A 21,476-nucleotide genomic window follows, 5' to 3' on the forward strand; every position below is an offset into this window, starting at 1 on the left:
ACCAAAGTAGAGATGATTTCTGGAGCAAGTTAAACAATGGCAGATTAATACAGTTGTATCATCCTTAACGTAAACACTTTCTATGTGAATACAGCAACATTTTAGTGTTGGGTTTCTATGCTTTTTGTGTGTTTTGTTTCTCTTTACATAGTCAATCTCTTTAAACAGTTATGTCCCCCTTCTCCCCCTATCCCATTCCCAAACAAAAAAATATCCAATATCTTCAGTAAATAAATATTATCCACTTTTATCTGGAAAGCCTACAGCTGTAATATACAGAGAAGCTATTACACAGGTTACATTTGTAGGGTTAACAGTAGCTCATAATAACATGTACAGAATGAGGAGCTTGTACTCATAAAAACACAGAGCAGGGTGGGAAGTTTGGCGTAGGTTTGCCATGGGCTAAAGAGAACCAGCACCTGAGCTCGGCGGTGTCAGTCAGCTCTCGGTGAAACGCAACCTCGCCTCTCTCCTGGATGGAGGAGCAACCTGCTGCCAGCGCCTGGGGCATGGTGCGGGGAGGCTGGGGCTGGCAGCCTGGGGACGGAGCACGCAGGCGCAGCCCGCTCCGGAGGGATGAGTGGAAGGTGCTGCGTGGGCACCAGCAACGCCTCTGGCCACCTGGCAAGGGGATTCCTGCCTCCTCTCCTCTGCTGGTGCGCAGGGGCGGGTGGGTGCCCCCAGCAGCTGAAGGGTTACCTCCAAGGCAGCTATAAATCCACTCACTGATTGCCTGCTTCATTATTTCCATAAAAATAACTGTCCTGAGCTGTTTTTTTTCCAGGGTAGGCTCCGCAAGCCTTGCGGTTAGCATTTAGGAGGTAAACAATGACTGAGCTGGATGAGCCTGGCCTGGGGATGGAGATAGCACAAGCAGTTCCCACTCCACAGGACTCCCAGCAGCCGCAAGAGACCTGACAACTCATCGGACGAAAGAGACTGTTGAAAATGCTGCTGTGTTTGCTCTCCTGGTCTGCATGTCCTCTCCTCATGGGTGAAATCAGGAGAGCATTGAATGGGGAGGAACAGGCTGTGTTGGCCGGGGTGCCGGGGTAGTGTGGGCCCAGCTCCTGCGGCAGCTTACGGAGGGGGACCATCACCCCTGCCCTGGGTCTGAAACCACTGCCCGGATCTGTTCTTCCACCACTGGAGGGAAACATCTCGCCACCACGGCCAGCTCTGCCGAGTCCTCCATTTAGAAGTGGAAACAGCCAATGTGTTCGACAAAAAAAAGCTGAAGGAAGTCAAATGAATGGAAACCCCCACTAAAATCCTCCTTCAGCTTGTAGGTGTAAAATCAGCCCTGGAAATGGCAGAGCTGATTTGATCAGCACATTTCAGAGATGGAGACTGTGATAATTGGAAGGGGCAAGGTATGTTGGAGGCTACGTGAGGGTCCTGGTAAGGACCAGTCTCTGCATTTATGCTGTTCCCTTTAAGAGACACCATGCTACGTTTTTATGAGCAATTCTCCTATGAGCCTTACCTACATACTAAACACCCTAAATGTCTGTACAGCACATTGTTTTCTATTACACCTGCCAAAGATGCAGCTGAAATCTACACATAACAATTAAAAAACTCAAAAGGATATATTTAAATAGAAACCATTCATTTCTTACATCTCAGCACATGAAGGGTTAACAGAAGACGTTAAAAAACACACGGGAAAGAGAATATATTGACAAAATAAATATTTTAACCTAGAATAGGGTATGATTAGAACTTACAAAGGACCCCAATAATAATTTAGTGTCATCGAGTGTCAAGCTGCGATTCCTAATATGCCTAGAAAGCCTTGGGATGTTATTTCTCATGGAAAGTGGATCAGGCTGCAGCTCCGTCTCTCTTCTTACAAGTGTCGGAGCCACGCAAGTCCTCTGCCCACTTGCACAGAGGAAGCACTTAGAGTGAAAGCGAAGGAAGAATAAATCGAGAGGTCAGTCTTCTGAAGTGAAAACCCCCTTCCCTTTCCCTCAGTTTCCACCGCTCAGGTTTTCTGCAGACCACAAGAGGACGGGGAAGATGAGAGATCCTGATACAGGACATTAGGGAAGCTCTAGCATAGCTCTTACATTTGTTAAAGAAGGTTTGGGCTAAACCATCCATTCTGCTGCACGCTCTGTCCCCTTCAGTGCTTCCAGCCCCCGCATGCTCAGCCTGCAAGAGCCAGGTCTGGTGGATTCAGGCTCCAAATTTAACTCGTGGCATGGCTGCCCTTTTACCAGACCCATAGAGGGTCCCACCAAAAGGACATTTAGCCATTGCCACAGGCTGAGCACACACCTCCCAAGGAAGGCATCTCCTGAGTGCTGCCCTACTTCCAGCAAAGCCGCTGCTTGTGCCGACGGCACCTGCCACCCCCTGCAAACACTGCCCTTGCTTTCCAGCGGATAATGCGGGGCGTCAGTGGGGATCACAGAGTGCCTGAGGTTGCAAGCACAGAACAGAGTCCCTTGAGTTGTGCCAACACACGCTCCTTATCTCCCCTCAGCCCCAGCCTTCTTGTTTCATCTCTTTTCCTCCCCGGTCAGAGGGAGTAGCCACTGACAGCTCTGCAAGATCTTCCAGAAAGGGACCAGATTCTCTCTAAAGCAACAACGTGCAAGTCCCAGGACAGATTAGCATGACAGAAAGAAGCAGCATTAATAGCACACACCCCCCCTGCCCTTTTTGCTTAGGGGTGGGAGAAGAAGGGCCAGCATGCACGGGGGCTCTGGTGACAGTGCTGGTGATATCCTTGCCACTCAGCATCATTTGACAATGTCCCCATGCTTGAGCAATGCGATTATCTCCTCTGGCTTGGCAGGGAAGCTGGATTAGCATGCTTAGAATCACCTGATGTGGCCATTTACAGGGTCAATGTGTTTCAAGGATTTAGAAGAGAAAATACACACTTAAAACACCCACGGAGCTTTTTGCATTGACAGGAATATGAACAATTCATTCTGTTCTAGCAAGACTGCTCAGGCAATCGTCAGACACTGTCTGAAATCAAATCAGCATCACAACACAAGTTTCCTCAGTTTTTTGGGAGCTTGTGGCCACATCTGACATGTTTCAGAAAGGCAGGGACTGGCAGGAGCTGGCAGCGGGGCGTCTGGCAGCCAGTATCTGAACATTGGGCTCATCTTGTGTTAATCAGCAGAAGCAGTGGGTGAGAGCAGCAGTGCATACATGCAACCAAGGCAGACTGTCCCGGCACTTTCCATTGGCCACAAGAGAAGATGAAATGGAGAGAAACCCTCTGCAGACCCACACAGAAGGGCTTCAGCTGGGGAGAGAGCCAGCAAGTAGGGAGAAGAGGCAGCTTGATCCCCAAGCTATCTCCATCCTTATGCTGATTTTCCCCATCCACTTGCAAGCCATGCTTACTTTCTGCACAGCGCAGAGCTGACAGGGAGCAGTGAGCTATGGAGCAGTGACGAGGTGTCAAGTCAGCATGGGGGGATGGCAGGGCAGCCTTGCCTGGGCCCAGCTACATACGGAGGGATCCTGGAAGAGGATGCAGGCAGGGCAGGACAGAGGAGAGGATGAAGAGGGACAGCACAGAGCAACATCTGACCTGGGACAGCCTGGAAATCCTGCACCAAACAATGCTCTCCGAAGATGAATGTGACTGCTCTCAAAGACCATCAGTGCTGCAACCGGGCCATTTGGTAAAAGGTTTTACGTGTCATAACCTACCAAAGCATGGCGTACCCTAGAGAGTCTGTTATGAGCTGAAATAACTATGCTCAGATAAAAGCTTCTATCGCTTTCACATCAGCTGTTTATAGCACAGCTTCTTGGTCTAGAACAACTTCTGAGAGAGCTTGACACACATCAGCATCCCGGGAAGCTCAGACATGCCAAGTCAGAACAAAGTGGCTGGTTGCCTAAGACAACGAGTGCCCCGAGGAAGAGGGGCTGGAGCGCTGCTGAACGGAGCGCTGCCTGCACGGGCGTTCATCTGATAAAGTGCCTCTCTGTCAGGACAGGAGATTCTCCCTGCCACACAGCGTTCAGCTCTCTCTTTGATCCTGCCATCTTGTGCCACTGGCTTCCTACCAAGGAACATGTTGGGGGATGCAGCGATGGCTGGAGCTGCCTGCTCCAGCTCTGCCTGTCAGCCCAGCGAGGCAAGCACACATGCTGGAATCCCTTCTGGCAGCTCCAGCAAGAGCAGCACTCTCAGCCGTGCCTCTGGCAAGCAAGGGAATATGCTTGTTTGCACAGACAAGAGGGAGACTGCAACCCTGTAGGAGCTGGGAGGTAATAAAGGGGCAGAGGTATCAAAGGACACTCCAAAAATTACAAATAGCACAGCCACAATCATCCAACACTTTCTCAGGCCCAAACCTAGAAGGAAATGAGGAGTTTCACCTCCAGCACAGGCAGGCATGGCTAATCTCTCCACGGTAACCATCTCCCTCAGCATTGTCGTACAAGCCTCTGTGAGGTTTGCCTCTTTTTCTCATACCACCGAGAACCAGCACGTCTATCCTACCAGGCATGGCAGGGAATCCAGGAACCTCAGTTCACACCCAGTCCATGAGCAAGTCCCATCCATCTGCATGGATGTTATTTATGACAGCTGAGACAAATGCAGAGCTCTACAGTCACTGAAGAAGGAATCTAAGGTAAGGAAAAAATAACCTAGCTATTTTAAAAGGCAAACACCCTAGAAAAAATCCTCATGTGAGAATGCTCTCCCAAAGAGCAAAATGCTTCATGCGCTAACATTACAGCATCCATTTAGCTCAGCGTTTTTCATTCTCATCAACTGCCAGAGCTACTGGACATGGCCAACAGACTGCTTTCAAATTAGAGCAAGCCCAGATAAAACACAAGGAAAAAAATACCCTGTGAGATTTAGAACGTGAAGCGCCGCACAAAGTGGGGAAAAGCGACCACCATATGGTACCGGGAGATGTGTGAGTGGGAGAGTAAAGGATTTTAACTTGTGAAGCACATGTTGAAAGGGGAACAGTTGTTCCTTGCTGTCGAATCCAACACGAAAGCCAATACATTAACATTTTATCTAAAAATAAAGACACACTCCTCCTGAACATTCCAGCTCAGTCAATTACATGCTGATCGACAGAGCAGTCTACTTGGCAGGACCTGCCTACAGAAGAGGATGATCCCTACATAAATTGAAGGGCAAGGCTGCTCTCTCCCCTCTGGGCTTTTGTTTCAACACAGTGTGACGTACTCATGCATTCTAAAGGGGTTTTCAGCATCAAGAGCTGGTTTTGTGCAGCTGGGATAGGAAGGAGGGGATTAAGCGAGTGCTGGAGAATCGTGGTCTGGCAGGAATAGCGTTGGACTTAAATAGAAAGAGTCAGCTTGTGGGGGTGGATTGTTTGGGGAGCGTCGGGAAGGAGAAGCAATCTATGAAATTGGGAGGAAGGGGGTTGTTGTTAGCCAAGTACTGTGGGAGGACAAAGTGGCCGTACAGTGACATTCGCCTGCAGAGCACGGGGGTGGGAGGGCGGCCAAGAGCAATCTTCACAGTGCAAAGAGGGCATCCTCCGAGCGCTCTTGTTTTTTCCTGCTGGAAGGATTTGTCGGAGGGGTAGGGGCTTCCAGGGGAGGGGATGGCAGATTGGGAACCATCTCCGCCGCTTTGGCTCGCTCTTCTAAAAATTTGTCAAACTCTGCAATGCAAAAAAAGAAGGAAGACAGGTAAGAACTGGAGCTGTATGTTTAGCTCTGGGGACAGAGGTTAGCAGGGTCTGAAATTCCAGTGCCTGGTGTCCTGTCGGGCTGTGTTCGCAGGCACACATACTTGTACAGCCTGACTTCCTCAGGAAAGGGTACAGACGTCCTTCGAGACACCCTAGCTCAAGCAGCGGAGGGAATCAAACCCATGCTATGCCATCGGCCGCGACAGAAGCAGGGAAACATCATTCCAAAGGGCTGAGCAGCTCAGGGAAGCATTCCTGCTGGCACAAACACAGTGCACAGCCAAGGAAGATGGCAGGAAAGCACTTACAGCTGGCAGGGCTCCTCACACCATAAATACTAAGTTTTTGCTCTGAAATGCTCTCCTCCCGCCTTTCTGACTGCAGAAGCATTTGCTGGGGAACATCAGGCTGGGAGAAGTCAGCATCTCAGCAGGGATCAAAGCAGATAATTCAGTCTGCGCACTAACGTGGGAATGGCTCATAGCCACAGGCATCTCTGCTTACCTTCACTGGTCACTCCTTCTTCCAGTTCGTCTCCTTTCTGCAATTGGAACAAAAAGGCATGTGAACACACAGGCAGCGCTTCACCTTCACCATTATCCTCTACACACATTTAATGCAACTGGACAGTTTCCACCGCTTGTTTCCACATGCTAACTATTTGAGCAGGGCGACCTGGGGAAATCGCACAGCTCCCACATCGGGAGGCCAACGGTGACTGACATTTCACTGTGCTGCAGAGCAAGAGGATGAGCGCTAGAGATGCTTTTGAAGATTGTTGGTGGATAGCTAAACTTTCCCTGTTGGACCTGAATGGCAGTCCAGCGCTATTTCCACTTCAGACAGTAGGCCTCGTCAAAAACTGAGCTGTGTGAGTCACACAAACACTGTACAAGATGCCATCTTTGGTCACACAGTCCTTTAAAAAGTCAGGACTGCCATTTGCATTGTGTCTTCAAATAAAATGCACTTTTAGCTGATAAAGGACACATGCTGCAAAATAGTTTGGGGCCAACGTTCCTCCATTTTCATACAAAAATATAGCAGTTTTCCTGGAATCCATGCTGTACAAAGACAAGACTAGTGTGGGCTGGATGAAGGATGGGCAGTTAGTGTCTGTCTATGAAATACAAAGACTGTGATACCAGGGGGTCAGTGCATTTCTACCAGCTGTGTGCATTTCAACATGCAAATTTCCAACAGTTCTTCAATAAGGAAATTAAATGAAGCCCAAGGATGTGGCATCCTTGTCAATCTATCAGGATGTTAAAAACGGACGAAAACACTACTTGAAAACCTCATGTTGAACCTGCTTTGAAAATAAAAGTATTTGTCCATGCCCTGGCTTCTCCACCAGGAGAGCAGAAACATACTGATTGGCCTCACAAAGGTGTTTAATGCCTGAGAATTAAATGCCACCTGGCATCTACTAGCTTTCTACTGCACAGAGGTTTCCAAAGGTACATGCAGCAGCCACTGCTTCACGTACAGAGGTACTGTTTGTTCCAATGTACCCCAAAAAGGGCAAGGAAATGGGTAACGATTAGCTAATCTAATCTGTAACTTCCTCAGCTGGGAAGCAGAGAACTGAAATGAACCATTAACAAAAAACGGGGGGGGGGGGAACACAGAGTGAAAAACAAAAATCCAGTCCAAACTTTCTCAGAGGGCATTTCTATGCTGCACCCACATATGGTCAGGATGGGGACCCAGGTACCCGGGAGAAGGGAAGCCGGTACGGTCACAGCCACAGCGTGTGCGATCCCCAGGCTTGTTCAGGCAGTTACACAGCATTGCTCTGCTTTGCTCTTTTTGGGTAAGGCTATCTAGGGGATGACAGATGTACAGAGCTACCTCGATATCTCTCCATAAGATCTCTCCTGCTAAATTAATTTAACTGGCAAAGACAAAAGTTTATTGTTTAAGCAGAGTGGACATGCTACATTTACTGTATTTCTTTAACAAAATGAGGCCAGTTTGTAATTTAATTTGAAAATGACTGCCTGTACCGAGGCCTGAAAAAACTACCTGCAGCTGAAAACCAGTGACATTTCAAAGACAGCCAGTCAGTCTGCCAAACTCGAACACTGAAACCCTGAATCTGTTTAAGCACTTCAGGCGGCTTTGGAGAGCAGGAGCATTTTCTTCCTTTCAGTACAGTCAGCTCCTCTGGTGCTGGAGCAGAGGGCTGATGTGCCGGAGCATGCCTGCAGCACTGCTGCCAGAGCCAGGGAGCGAAGCCTGAACCCCGCAGCTCCCAGCTAGGAGCCGAGCAGGCAATAGCAAGGGGCTGGGGGAGACCTTAAGGAATAGGGAGTTATCTAGGGACAATATCTGGAGTTGGAAGAATGGAAGGAGACGATCCTTAGGGATATGGTGACCACAAGGCAACAGTTCAGTTCACTAAAACCATGTTTAAAAGAACAGCCTGAAATGCAACCCACCACCCATCCCCAAAATGCACTTGGTTAATTTGAGTCAGATGCTTACATTGAAAAAAGAGACTGGAATAAATGCGTACTAGCTGTACCACTGCTTAAACCAAATGTGTATTGGTACAGCAAAACAAACTCCAGAATGACGGAAAAGCTACTTTTAGTTCTGTCTTTTGTTTGTTTGTTTAATAATTACCAGACAACAATCATTTAGGAGAAACTGAAAGTTATAAACATTGAAGAGAGATTGTTATAAATTTTTATTATTACTATTATGAAACATGTCAAGATTGCATGCCAATTTAACAAAGACTTCTCGATTTGAAAGGAATCTAAGTCCTGATCCAGCATCTCTTAAAAGCATGCCTCAACGTAAGCACATACTTAGATCCTGTCAAAGCTAACGCAGCCTTACACATGTGCTTTAACAAGTCCAGTGGAGAACACAGGTAAACGTCAGCACATGTTTAAATGCTTTCCTACATGGGGATCAGAAACACACGATTTCTGTTATGCGTGCTATTTTGTGATGTTAACATGGAGAAGTGAAAATAAAACAACTCAGAAAAAACCATTTTGATTGAATTGCTGAACACAACCCTATCTCCTCCTGCTCAGGTAGTCCCCTCAAAGGGAAATAAGCCATACGATTTGGAAGTTTCACTGCCTCCCGTTATCAGAAGTACCAGTAACTCAGCAATGCATTGAATGTTACCCATACAAGTGCTATTGCCCATGTGAAAAATGAAAATATAAAGAGTCTCACCAAGTCGGTACTGAGCCACTCCTCAATGTCATCCATGACAGAGGACTGTGCAACAGGGATCTAGGGAGTGCAGCGAGAGAACAGCAAGGCAGGCAAAAACCAAAACACATCCACAATCATGGCCACAGAGCGATGGAAAACGCCAGAAATAAGATTAAAAACAAAACAAAAACAAAGATGTAAGATGTGCTGGAAAAAAAAAGGCAACAAAATATAAATGGCATTTCAAATAAAGAAACACTTGGAAAGGAAATTATGAACAACAAGGTTAAAAAAAACAAGAGAAAGATTATGGGGAATGACGTGACTTGATGCCAGCGTAAGACGGGTAACTTCTCGACCACATATTAAAACCATCGAGATGGACTGATGATTCTAATCTTGATCGTGAAAAGCTTTTAAGGGTAGAATACTGGATATCAGTTAGGTTTTGAAATGTTAAATTTACACCTTTTGTTTTTTAAAATGGGTAATGGCCACAGTGAAGGGTTAGCAAAAAGAGGGACTCAAAGTCTTCAGGCAACACTCCTATGAAAACAATTTGATTTTCTCCGCAGGTGGAGGCAGTCAGAGCCCAGGGTACACAGTCATGTTTCCTTCCAGATCCTCCTCCCACCACACCACCGAGCCTCGGCAAGCCTCTGCACACCAGTTTAAAGCAAAACCGTCCCGGCTCCCCGGCCCCACTCCTCTGCCAAAGGTGACCCTCTTGCAGTGGAGGCATCAGAACCCAACGTGTGCCAGTGCGAAGTGTGGAGTCTCAAAGGTGAAGGTGAGGAGGAACATGGGGCAGCAGCTCCCGGCACGGGCAGAGGAGGAGAGCACAGTATGCACTCCTCTTGGCTCCAGCTCCAGCATCGGCAATGCCTTGCAGTGCCGCAGCAAGGCTCACCGGAGCCTGCCCGTCAGGCCTCCACGGATGGTTTAACAAAAAGGCAGGGAAGGTTTGCCTCTCCTTCTGCGATAAAACCACACACGTTATGCTGTGTGATTGCGACAGGCAGCGCAGATGCAGCACACCGAGTGCTGAAGTGCAGCTATTTCACAAAACGCTACAGGCAACTGGGTCAGCGAAGGGAAATTACTGTCTATTAGCTGTAGAATTTCCTGACTTAACTACACTGCTTAAATACAACACAGGGCTGCAGAAGTAAACAGGAAAACACCACAATAGATCTCATAAGGACAACCTGAAAAACACTTGGAAAGCAATGCCAGACACGCAGGTTCCAGGCCAGAGCACGGCAGCTGAGCAGGGGGGCTGGCAGGCAAGAGACCTTGCGGTGCTGGAGAGGCTCTCCTAGGAAGAAAACGTGTCAGGGGTTGTCCAGAGCTTTGCCTGAAACCTCTCATGGGAAGAAGAGCTGAAAGAGGCTCTGCAGATGAATTTGCTGGGAGATGTAGTTTTCTCAGGGACTTCTAGCAGAGAGACAGACAGACAGATGCTGAATTACAGAGGCAGCAGCACAGGCTGATGCTGTTTAGCAGAGCTCCTCAAGAATTTTTTCTTCTAATCAAGCGGTCCTTTGCACTGAGGAGGTCAGTTAAGCCCTTGCTTGAGGTGAGGTCTGCTAAGGTGGGTTAGTTATGTCAAAGGACTGGAAATCCAGGGCTCAGTCCAAATCCTCTCCCACCAAGAGAGACACTGGGAAAATGGCTTGGCTCCGACTCTGCAGGTTGCTGGACAAAATGCATGTGACAGATCCAAGAAGGGTCAGAGGTACAAGTTATCATTTTGCTTTCAGCTAATACATGAAGATTCCAAACAGAAAATAAGTTCCTGAAGTTTCCTTTGGAACGGGCCAGATTTAGGATAATTGCCCCTTTTTAATTTGCAATGGAGAGCTGAATCATGCACGCACAACACTAACGGAGTCTGCTGAAGCTGCTGTGAGCTGGCCCAGACGGGCATTAATGAGAGGAGGGCTCTGTAGACATCTTCCAACATATTCCTTCCCAAGGACAAGTTGCATCTTGTAGAACTGGCTTGTTAGTTTAACAGCTTTGGAAAATACTAGCTTCAGAGATATAAAGTAATTAATTTATTCAGCCTACAGCAACCTAAAACCTACTGCAGAAGTTTAACCGCTGTCTCTCTCCCGTATTGCTTAACACTGCATGCAATAAGTAATGCTTTGGAAGGTGTAGCCTTCACAGCTGTTGGCTAGTTTGCAGCTCAGAAAGGTACTTATGTTTCATTAAGGATAAGAAAAATCTGTACGGAGGGGAGGAGGAAAATAGCAGGGTTTTTCACTTTCCTGTGAATAAAATAAGAACAGCTGTTCTAAAAAGTGTGGTGGGATTGCTGTCCCTGTATTAGGAGGAACAGCAATTCAAATCTTGGTTATCCTGAAAGCACAAGAGATGACTGAGCAAGTAATGAATTCCTGAGAATCGCAGGACTCTTGAGTTTGCAGGAGTCCTCGAAGAACAGCTCAGCAGTATAGGAGTCTGTGCTGCTGTGTTTTCTAAGAGTTTAAAAAAAAAAAAAAGGAAAAAAAGAAAAAAAGGAATTCTACTTTCAGACAGACCTACTTTATATAACAAACAAACAAAAACCTCAGAAGTGCAAGAACACTTCTCGCAGGTCATATATAAGAAGCAGAGCGAGCTGTAAGATAAACATTTGAGCACGTCAGCCGTTTGCTGTTCAGCACTGACCTTTTAAAAAGCTTCCCCCATCTTCCAGCACACTTACGGAAGAGCCAAGGGTTTGTATCTATCGCTCCTTCCATGCTCAAACTTCCAACTTACTTTCCTCAGACTCTGAGCCCCATTTTCCCCACAAAACATGCGCTAAATGTATCAGGTTTAATTTGTTCAAGAATAAAGAGGGGGAAAACTCTCAAGAGTAACTGGAAGTTTTAAAATATTTTAACTATAACATTGTACCATTTATATTTTATTTGAAACTGACCACACACAGAAGCTCATTTTTTGCCAGTCAGTTGTGTATTTGGCAAGTCTCCCCCTTCCAGAAGCACTAAACTGAAAAATGTGGAGGGGAGTTTTGTTAAAACTAATCCCCTAAAACACAACAGAAGCAATGTAAAAATAAATTAGCTAGTTTACACATTAAAAAAGACAACAGTTTCTGGGAACAAACAACAGTGGCAGCCGCAGACTACATGGAAACCGCTCCAGAATGGGATACAGTCTTGTTAATACTTTGATTATGCAAACATACACGGTCTAGTGAAGCTCTCAGTCTTGGCAAGACAACTCCCTAGATAGTCAGCGTTGGCTGCAAGAGCTGTTTTTGTAACGATATTGTGATTTCTTTTTTAAAAGTCTATACTGAAAGTAAATGGAAATTAAGTCACAAAATATTTTTGGGTACTTTAAGTAACTGGCTTTAATTAAAAGTTGGGCTCATTGTTCAAATTCCTTTTTTATTTAGTCTTTGGAAAATCCTACAAATGGGATCATCTCAACAGTCCTGAAAGGGAAATGGAAAAGGAGGGCTGGGAGAACAAAAGCGAGCGTTCAATCCCACAAAACACACAGGAACCTGGAATTCAAGTTCATACTTATCCAAGTTAGATTGTGTTGGTGTTCTCACTAGCAATCAAAAGCCAAAGAGTATTGCCAATATATTTCCTCAGAAGTCATAAAATCCAATATTCTACCCTTAAAAAGACACTTTGAGGTTATTATTATCACATTTTATTTCTATTAAAAAATGATCCCACTGGAAAAGAAGCAGGTATGAAATGACAATTCAGGTCTCTAGGTGAGCTCATTAATGTTCTTAAAATGTTTAACAAGGTTCATGCTAATTGTTGCTAGACTACTGTCTTGTAGTAGCTTAGTTAATTCCACTTCTTTCAAGATGTTTAACAAAGCTGACACCAATACTTGGTTAGCTGCTATTCATTTCCCCCCCTTTTAGTTAGCAACAGTAAAGAAAGGTCTGTCATTCCTACAGCAGCAGAACTAGAACACTAAGATGCACGCTAGCAGTCTACTCCAGCTTACTGCTACAGTCTTACCATCTATTTAAAGCTGTTGTGATCCTGAAATAGCTGCCTGGCCTCAGTATTACAACACGTTTGACTTTATGTGTAAGGATTGAATAAGCTACTTGATTACTTGTAGCTGTGTCTACACATTGAATAGATGGGGAGGCAAGAGCTCAGGTATGTCCCCCAACACAGCCTGTTGTGCCTGTACAACAGTCAGCCAATCTGGATTTGATAGGCATGTCCAAACAGCAAAGGCCTTCGTTCACGTGGGGTATCACGTTGTCCTTGTAGAGTGTTCCGTAAAATGCCATGGCTGGACAGGTAATGACACCCACGTGGTCTTCAGAACAAGGGAACACACCTGCTTGCCTTCAAAAGGGAGACGGGTCCCACCACACAGAAGAAATGAGATCTTCACACGTCTGTTTCTCGGTTTGTCCACAATTCAAGCACTTTAGTCTCCAAGAAGACGACGTAATTCAACAGTCTCACATTCCACATCCTAGATCCGATCTCTCTATTGAAGGCATACATAGTGGCATCCCACTTTGTTACTAATTAACAGCATCTCAGCGAAGCCTTCATTTCATCTTTACTCACATATCTTTACTACAGAGAAGAATCTCCTCTCTAGCCAGGCGTGCTGCCGGTGGTGGTCAGGATGCAATGCTCAAAGCTGTTCATACCACGTTCTGTGAATTCTGGTTCCAGCTTCATTCTTCCCCTGCCACTGTCCCCAGTAATATCTGTCCTGATGTGGTAGTTTAAGCAACACCTGCTTCTCACTTTTGTAACAAATAGCCATTTGGCATGTGAGTGGGGTGGCAGATTATTCTAAGAAATTAATATATTCATGCAAATCTCAATAGCTACCCAAACTCATGAGAAGGGAACTGGAATTACCTGCATTAAAATGTGGTGGCCTTATGTGAAAGTCTGCCTAAGAGCTGCTGTTACAGACCCCTGTACGACACCTGCATGGCCTAACTTGTAAGAACCCAGACCTTACACTGCAAACAGATCTGGTACTGGAACAGCTCAGCTAACACCGCTAAGCCATGTTTAAACCAGGAGCATTCTCTGCAGATATAATTTTGTCTACGCTAGTTTTGTAGGCATAGCCGGAATGGATAAAGGTGTGGTGTGTGTCCCCAGGGTCCTGGCATCACCTTGTCAGCAGAACTGAGCTGTAGATTAAGCTGAAACAGACACAATGCTGCCAAATTCACTGGGAGAGTACATATGGAGCCCTGAATGAGCCTGCCTCTGCAAAGGCGTGTTGGTGAACCGGGATGCACAGAAATGGAGTGGGAAGAACTCAACCCTAAGCTTAAACGTATCGCAGTTTGGAAAGAACGACATCAGGTCATGAGGGATGTGAATGCCACTCTGGCAGGTGGAGAATCCCCTTTCAGTGGTCTCAGTGTTGTACAGGCACAGGTCATGGCAATGTCAGCTCGCCCCTCTTTTCCCCCCTCATCTCAAAAGTACAAAAGGTTACCAAAGAATGTGCACATCAAGTTCACACCTGGGATGCTAGTTATTCCACTGGTATTGCAAATGCTACACAGTTGTATTAATAAATACGGTTAAGAACTACAGCCAGTTAAGAGAGAAACGGAGTTAATGATTAGTTTAGTTTTATTTTAGGTATTTCTCTCTCATATTTAGCATAGAAACAAGGTGACAGGCTTATAAGAGCAGCGACTGGCTGAGCAGCCAGATCCCCTTCCCTCCCCAAATCCGTATGCCTCCATGAATGCTGCAGTATCCTTTTTCCAGACTGAATAACCACAAGCCAATGAACGAATATTGTGTTTGTTTTTTTAATAAAGCAGTGGTGTGAGCGGTGTGAACAGCAGGGGTGCCGATTTCATGCTTCCCTGCTCTTGTAAACAGTGGAAAGGCAAAGAAGAGGAACTAACTCAATCACTGGATTATTCATTATGGATGAACATCTAACAGTGGCATAGTACATCTCTGGCTGTAACAGAGCCGCCGAACAGCAAGAGCCTCTGTGAACCGCAGTCAACAGTATCAGAGGCAAAGCAAGCGGCGCTCGCTTTATGGCTTTTCACTCTCACGTTATGAGCTGTGGGTCTCCGACAAGCAGTGAAATGAAACTCACTCCCAAGGACAGGCACCTACAGCTGGGCTTAGCCACATGTGCCAGCAGGCACAGAACCGCTTCTTGGGTGCTTGCGCTGGCAGGCAGATATGACTGTATACACGCATGTCTCCAATCACTGTACATGCCCCAGCCATGCAAACTTCGGCCTCACACGCTGCGCTGCAAGTGCACCCCAGCCCAAAGGGAATTCTGCACTGCACCTTTCTGAACTCAGCTGCCGTCAGGACCATCTCAGAAGGACTTTGTACAGGTAGGTCACATTATTGGTACTAATCTCCAACACTTACAGTGATGGATTACATCATCCAAAAATACAAAATTGGTTTTAGAACTTGGCTTTAAGGCATAGCTGAGGCTGTTTTTTACCTACCTCTGACTTCTGCACTTAAAGCAGGCTTTTGAACTTCTCTCTGCAAGCATGTTGATGAAGGACAACTTCAAACAAGGTCAAAATGTGCAAAGATTCAAGTGATCTTCAGAAGCTTGATTTTATCAGAGCATTGGCATCACTAGACACAGGAATTAAATCCTTAAAGCCAGAAACACTACTGTACCTTTTGGAGTCTGAATCCTAATGCCAGTGTAATTCCCTGACTGGGGTGGAAGATGTCAATCTGGGCAGCAGTTCTCCCATTCCCTTCCTTTCATACAGAACTATCCCTACGTTACTCAGTTCAATTAGGTATGATCCTACAAGCTCTGTATGTTTATTCCAGACCATGAAGTTAAGCACTACCAGAAGAGGCTGCTTTAAAGACATGTAGAAAGTGTCCTCTTCATGAGCAAGATCCATGAGACTTGTGTTTATCCCTCGAAAAGTGGATACTGCATAAATAAATCAAGACAGTATAAGGAACTAATTGGATCCCCAGGCCTCTTCTGAAGGTCATGTCGGATCCTACAAATGATTCAGTTGGTTACAGGCCTTTGTGCTGTATAAAGCAGAAATTGGTGCAAATCTCTCCCTTTGCCCCAGGTAATGACGTAGGTGGGAAATAAACTCCTTGTACTGTCTGATTTCAAGTGGTTCAGTAGGGCAGGACGAGAGGTGAATGGAGGATGGTTATTCTAGGTAAAGGGACTGGGGTGGGCAGTAGGAATCGCTTCACTGGTGAAGTCCTCACCATTCCTTGTGTAATTAGCCACTTGTCTATGGGCTCCATGTCTGAGTTCCCACCTTTACCTCTCCTCTGTGTTGAGAACAGAAAGGTCCATAAAGAGAGAAACCACAGCAACAACCCGTGATAAAGTAATATAACAGCAGCAAGTTAAAAACTTCATATACACATGCAGACACTCAGAGTTGCCTATGGTAACTTCTGGCAGCAGCTATATCCCCCTCTGCTGCCTGTCGGCTCTGTCCATGGAGGGACAGACCTCACCCCGACCTCTGCACTTCCTACAGACAGTTCACAGAATTTTAGCACTTCCTTCATGCTGATATTAAAAAAAAAAATAAATTTAAAAATCACTCACTAGTAGCGAGGCTGATGTTTGTCATCTTCTTAGAAGAAGAGAAAGTGTAGGCTATACAGCCTACTAAAATCAGTCAGACTTTACTGGAAACACTAGTACAATGCACTGTGGAGTTTCCCTTGTTTACCAAGCTGTAAGTTGCAGCACACCCTACTTACCTCCTTGATCTCAGCAGACAAACTCTGCCTCAAACTAACAGTATAACAGCTCTAACGATGGCATTAAGCAGGAGGGTAAGTAATTGCAGTTTGCTGCAGTGTTCTGGCAGTCTTTCAAACTGCCCCCCTCTAAGAACGGCAGAGGTTAAAAGGACCGCTGATGCATCTAGTTCCTCTGAGCAGGCTGCAGACTGCATGGCACAGCAATGCAAAGACTCTCAAGATGGCTTCTTGTCCTTCAGCATCTCATCCCTGAGCCAGGGCCCGGATTGCAGAGTCATCTCTAGCTCTGGAGGGCCTTGCTCGGGACTGGCAGAGTGCAGGGGTTCTAGCCCACCGGCCCTTCCAGAACTGGGCTAGCTCAGCAGAGAGCCACTGGTGTCTTTATGTACCTCCATCCAGATACCCATATACATGAGATACCTCTCCTGTCCCCATTACCTCAGACAATGGAGAATCAGCTGTAATCTTTTATGTCTCATTTCAGTACTTGTGCTGAGAAAAAAAGGGGGGAAATCACTCCAACTTCATCTACTATCTGTGTAACACCAGAGAATTGTTTCTTGGACACGTCTCCTCCCAGTTGTGATCATGCAACAACTCTGTGGCAACAAAAGCAATTCCCAACATGGAAAAGCAATATTAAGAAAACAGTGTATTTTTAGCTCATCTTGTTTCCAGCTGCTAAATCGTATTAAAAGACAGCTAATGCCACGTGATCAGCCATCTCTCTACAGACCATTCTGAGAATGACTACATTAGAAACGTCGGATGTGCTGAATTTTACCACTGGACAACTGTGCTGGAACAAGATGTGTGTGAAGAACGTGTTGCGAAGCTTTTGGCTCCTCCCTAGAGCTGTTCTTAAATTAGCTCTCTACCCAAATTAACGTGTGTCTTTCGTTTACTGAGCACTGCCAGTTTTTTGCTACACATGCTGGGGCTGGTAGCTTTAGGAGAGTTTAATTTTTATTTCCTTTAAGAGACACCCACAAGCCTCACAACAGTAGTGTTTACCAATTACCGAAAGACTGCATTTCAAAACAAGCTATTCTGATTACATGATACAGTCATCAGGACCTTTGAAAAGAGGCTGAAAGTCTCTACAACATCTCAGAGCCCAAAGTTCCGCAACCCATAAAACTTTGACCATCAGATTAGCTTAGACACAGCCCTTTGAACTGACAACACTTCGGGCAGAGCAGCAGCTACGCTGATATGAATGACACGTCGCATTGGTGCCTCAAGCAGAACTGGCCAAGAACAAAAGTGTTAATAAATAAGGACATGACCCCATGGCCACCAGGGGAATACAGCCCCCTTGACCAGTAGCTAAGTGCAAGCCCCTTGCGTTTGGTTAGCCAGGAACAAAGAGCAGAATCTCAAATCTTTTCCCAGGTCCTGCCAATAACATAGCTCAGTGATACTAGGGCCCTGGGCTGTCACACTGGCTTCAGGACTGCCTCTCTCACCCCCCTTAAGATACTTCTGCCCCTGCCTCCCTGTGCTTCCCCCTTTTCCCTCAGTACTGCTGGCATGAGTTTTTGTGGGGCTGAGCTTTAAACTGGTCACAGGGATGACCTGGATTATAAATTACCCTTTTTGCAGGAGGACAGGGACAGGAACAAGCAGATAGATTTGTGGGGCAGGGGGATGCTCCATCAGAAATCATTGCTGAAGCCCTGCTACCACTGAACTATGGCCCAGGCAGTCAGGCAGCTGTGATCTGACCCCAGCTGGCTCTGAACGCAAATTCTCCCTGGCTCAGAGCACAAGCTGCCAGGCATGCCAGCTGCCCTGAGCACTCCCATTTCAACTTATGAAAGAACCAGGGTGGGATCAGCCAAGGCATGGGGAGGCAATTCTCCATGGAGGGAGGCGTCTGCATGCTGCACTGGCTTTCCCATGCTACACTGGCTCTGCCATGCTCCCTAGTGGTCAGCACAGACCAAAATTAGACTAGGAAAAGGCTCTGAACTTGCTCCGTCATCGAAAAACTTACACACAGCTAAGTACAAAAGAGCAGGACAGTTTTAAAAAGCAGAGTGCTAGAAAGGGGTTGAGGGATGATCTGAAAGCTCTTTTCACTTCTGCCTTCACCAAGGTATGCAGACAAAGCTGGCCAAGCTCACACTCTTAAACACGTTTCTAGTATCAGCTGCTGTGAGGTGACAGTGCATGGGCCTCTTGTGCCCACACAAGATAGCAGGAGCCTGCCCTGGGACAGAGAGAACAGACTGCATGCAAGGGAAGTTACGGCAAGGCATGTGAAGCATTAGAAGTCTACATAATTTCTCTCCCTGTAACTTGCTCGTGTATCCATGCACTTAGAGAAAAGTCTAGTAGATAAAGACTGCCAACAACTTTCATAAGCAAAACTGAACCAAAAAAATGCACACCAGCATTCACAGGATGCTCCCTACTTATTCTTTTCAGCAGTGATTCCAGTCAAAGAGCTAGACCCCCCAGGCAAGCTGCAAGAACACAACAGAATTTACCCACTATGATTTTGGAGTCTTTTAGGCCGGTGTGCTAAGTAGCAGCTCTTTACAGATCATTACTGAGCAAGTACTTGCTCCTAGATATCAATTTCAAAATAGCCAGTACTAGCACGTCGCTGGAATACAGAATGAGAAGTCTCGGTCAAAGCAGCTGCCTACAGCTTGGATTTTATGCACAGCTTCAGATAACAAAAGGCAGAGCAATGACCTACCCCTCCTGTGTTCTGTTTTCGAACATCCAGGGCAGACGCTAGTCCTTTGACAGCCTGTGGATCCTCATACGTCACGCTGAAAGAAAGGAACAAACCACAGAACTAGAAGGAAGTCCAGCAGTCACCCATGCAGAACGCACTTGCTACTCTGATTTACTCCGCTGGAAATCAGAGAGCACATTCTTTTTCGTAACAAGACTTCAAGTGTACTAAGTGTATTCCAAGAACAGGAGTGTGCTCTGTATAAAGGCCATCCATCAGTTTCAGTAAGCATATTCAAGCAAAAAGAATTAGACTGGCATTATGAAAGGTAGGCAAATAGGTTACGAGGCACCATAAGCATGTCCAAGAGCTAGCAGGGGACTATGAAAAGAGGCCTGATTACAGATTGCGTTTTGCAAAGCTTTGGAGATGACATTTGGAAGCCTGAACTTGATACGTGCGTGCGGGGAGGCAGAGGGAGACTCAAAGACAGATGAAACATAACTAAGCAACTACAGTGAAGCATACAAAGAAATGCACTATTTACAGAGGTTGGATTTTTAAAGAGCTTCTTAAATTGCTATGCAAAACGGACATGTAGCAGTCAGGTGACAGAGGCAATAGCATCATTTCTCAGAGCACAGTGGTGAACCATGAACTGAAGCAGATGCCAAAACCTGGCCATAAATCAGCCCCTGGGAGCAGCCGCGTGTCTGAGCAGGAGGAGCGCTTTCCCCTCCAGCGTGCTGGCTTCCCCCAAGCTCTGAGCACAGCACCCAGAGGCTCTCACCTACACACCACAGCAAGTCACACATCTTTACTGCTGCTCCATTTCTACAGCGTACAATCCAAGGAAGATACAGCAATCCTCCCTTCTGAAATCATGGACTGATGTGTGCGCCTTGTCCCATTAGCTCGCAGAAGGAGATAGAGGTGCAGTGTGGGAAGACTGGTTTTGTGCTTCATTTAGCACAAGAGACAGAGGGACCTCGGTTCGATCTCTCTGCAATGCATCTCCTTTCTGACCATACATTAGGGCACTCAGCCTGAAATCTCCAGTGGTAACATACACCTTTACAGTAGAGCACGTCTTCTCAACACTGATATTACAGCTGAGGCAGTACCAATAGCTCTATTGATGACTGCAAATAAAAGATCCTAATAAATTTGCTGGCTCAAGTTTTACAGAGCTGGTAAGTTTTTGATAATCTGCTAAGGTCTCAGTTAAACTATTTAACAACATTTCTTAGTTTGAGACAAGATATTGATGATGTTCTGACTGCTGGTAGCCACTACATCCTCTAGAATCTGAAACCAGAAGGAGGCAAGAAATAATATATGAAAGAAAAATACCTGAGTGTCTCTTTTACTGAATCTCACTTGACAGGGATCAAAGGATTTCTTAGTAATTGCATAGATTTATTTTACATTAAAACAATTGGACCTGTTAAATGCCCTTGAAAGTGCCAGATTTGCAGCAATAGAGATGCAAGCCCTACGCATATAAACAAATTAGAGAGAGCATGGGAGCCAGGCAAGCTACACTGCCTTGACAGCCTGCGAGTCTGACTGCTGGGCCAAAGGGAGAGTTTAAGTGGATGGTAATTCTGTTTCCAAGCCCTTGATGACAGTAATTCAGTCACCAAAGTATATCCATGACCTTCAGGTGAAGGACCCTTATGCTCCTGTATCTCAAGGACTGGCCGGGTGGATGGGATGACAAGCCTTTATGAGAGGAAGCATCTGCAGAAGTAAAGGCAAGTTCATTTCCAAGTTTCCAGTGAGCTCATTAACTAAGACAGTCAAATAATATTACTCAGCCAGTCTGCTCTGCCCAGCAGCAGGAACTTCTCCATTGGCTCATACTAATAATGACCAACAGGATAGGGCTTGGATTAAAAGCACAAAAACATACACCAAAACTACTTTTTTAGTCTGGAATGAAGTCAAGAAGTTTCAGATTTATGCCCTTAGAAAAGAGCAATGCCATGACTCAAACAGAACTAAAGACAAACTCCAACATACTTCTTTCGCTGCTCTGCCAAGGAACTGCCTCTTGTCTGTGCAAACATGTCGAAGTCATCACGAGGATTACAGTGTTGTAGAGAGCTGAGTGTGCCACTGACGCTGTTTGTACCCAAGTCTGCAACCAGAGGCAAAAAAAGCAAACCAGTG

General features: G+C 46.0%; 1 protein-coding gene across 3 annotated transcripts in view; it reads right to left on the reverse strand.

Moving 5' to 3' along the window:
* Positions 1–21,476, reverse strand: part of TOM1L2 (target of myb1 like 2 membrane trafficking protein) — a 61,572-nt gene continuing 40,096 nt past the window's right edge. Inside the window, exons 11-15 of one of the 3 annotated variants that reach the window (XM_082312039.1) lie at positions 21,327–21,444; positions 19,320–19,395; positions 8,877–8,936; positions 6,180–6,216; positions 1–5,645 (exon numbers count right to left, since the gene is read on the reverse strand). In XM_082312039.1, coding sequence (XP_082168165.1) covers positions 5,497–5,645; positions 6,180–6,216; positions 8,877–8,936; positions 19,320–19,395; positions 21,327–21,444 — 440 coding nt within the window. In that variant the 3' untranslated portion in view covers positions 1–5,496. The remainder of the gene's footprint in view (positions 5,646–6,179; positions 6,217–8,876; positions 8,937–19,319; positions 19,396–21,326; positions 21,445–21,476) is intronic. The other 2 variants (XM_082312040.1, XM_082312041.1) reach the window with 2 other exon arrangements.

This window comes from Platalea leucorodia, assembly GCF_965183815.1.
Source record: "Platalea leucorodia genome assembly, chromosome: 5".
In the NCBI taxonomy this organism is placed as follows: Eukaryota; Metazoa; Chordata; class Aves; order Pelecaniformes; family Threskiornithidae; genus Platalea; species Platalea leucorodia.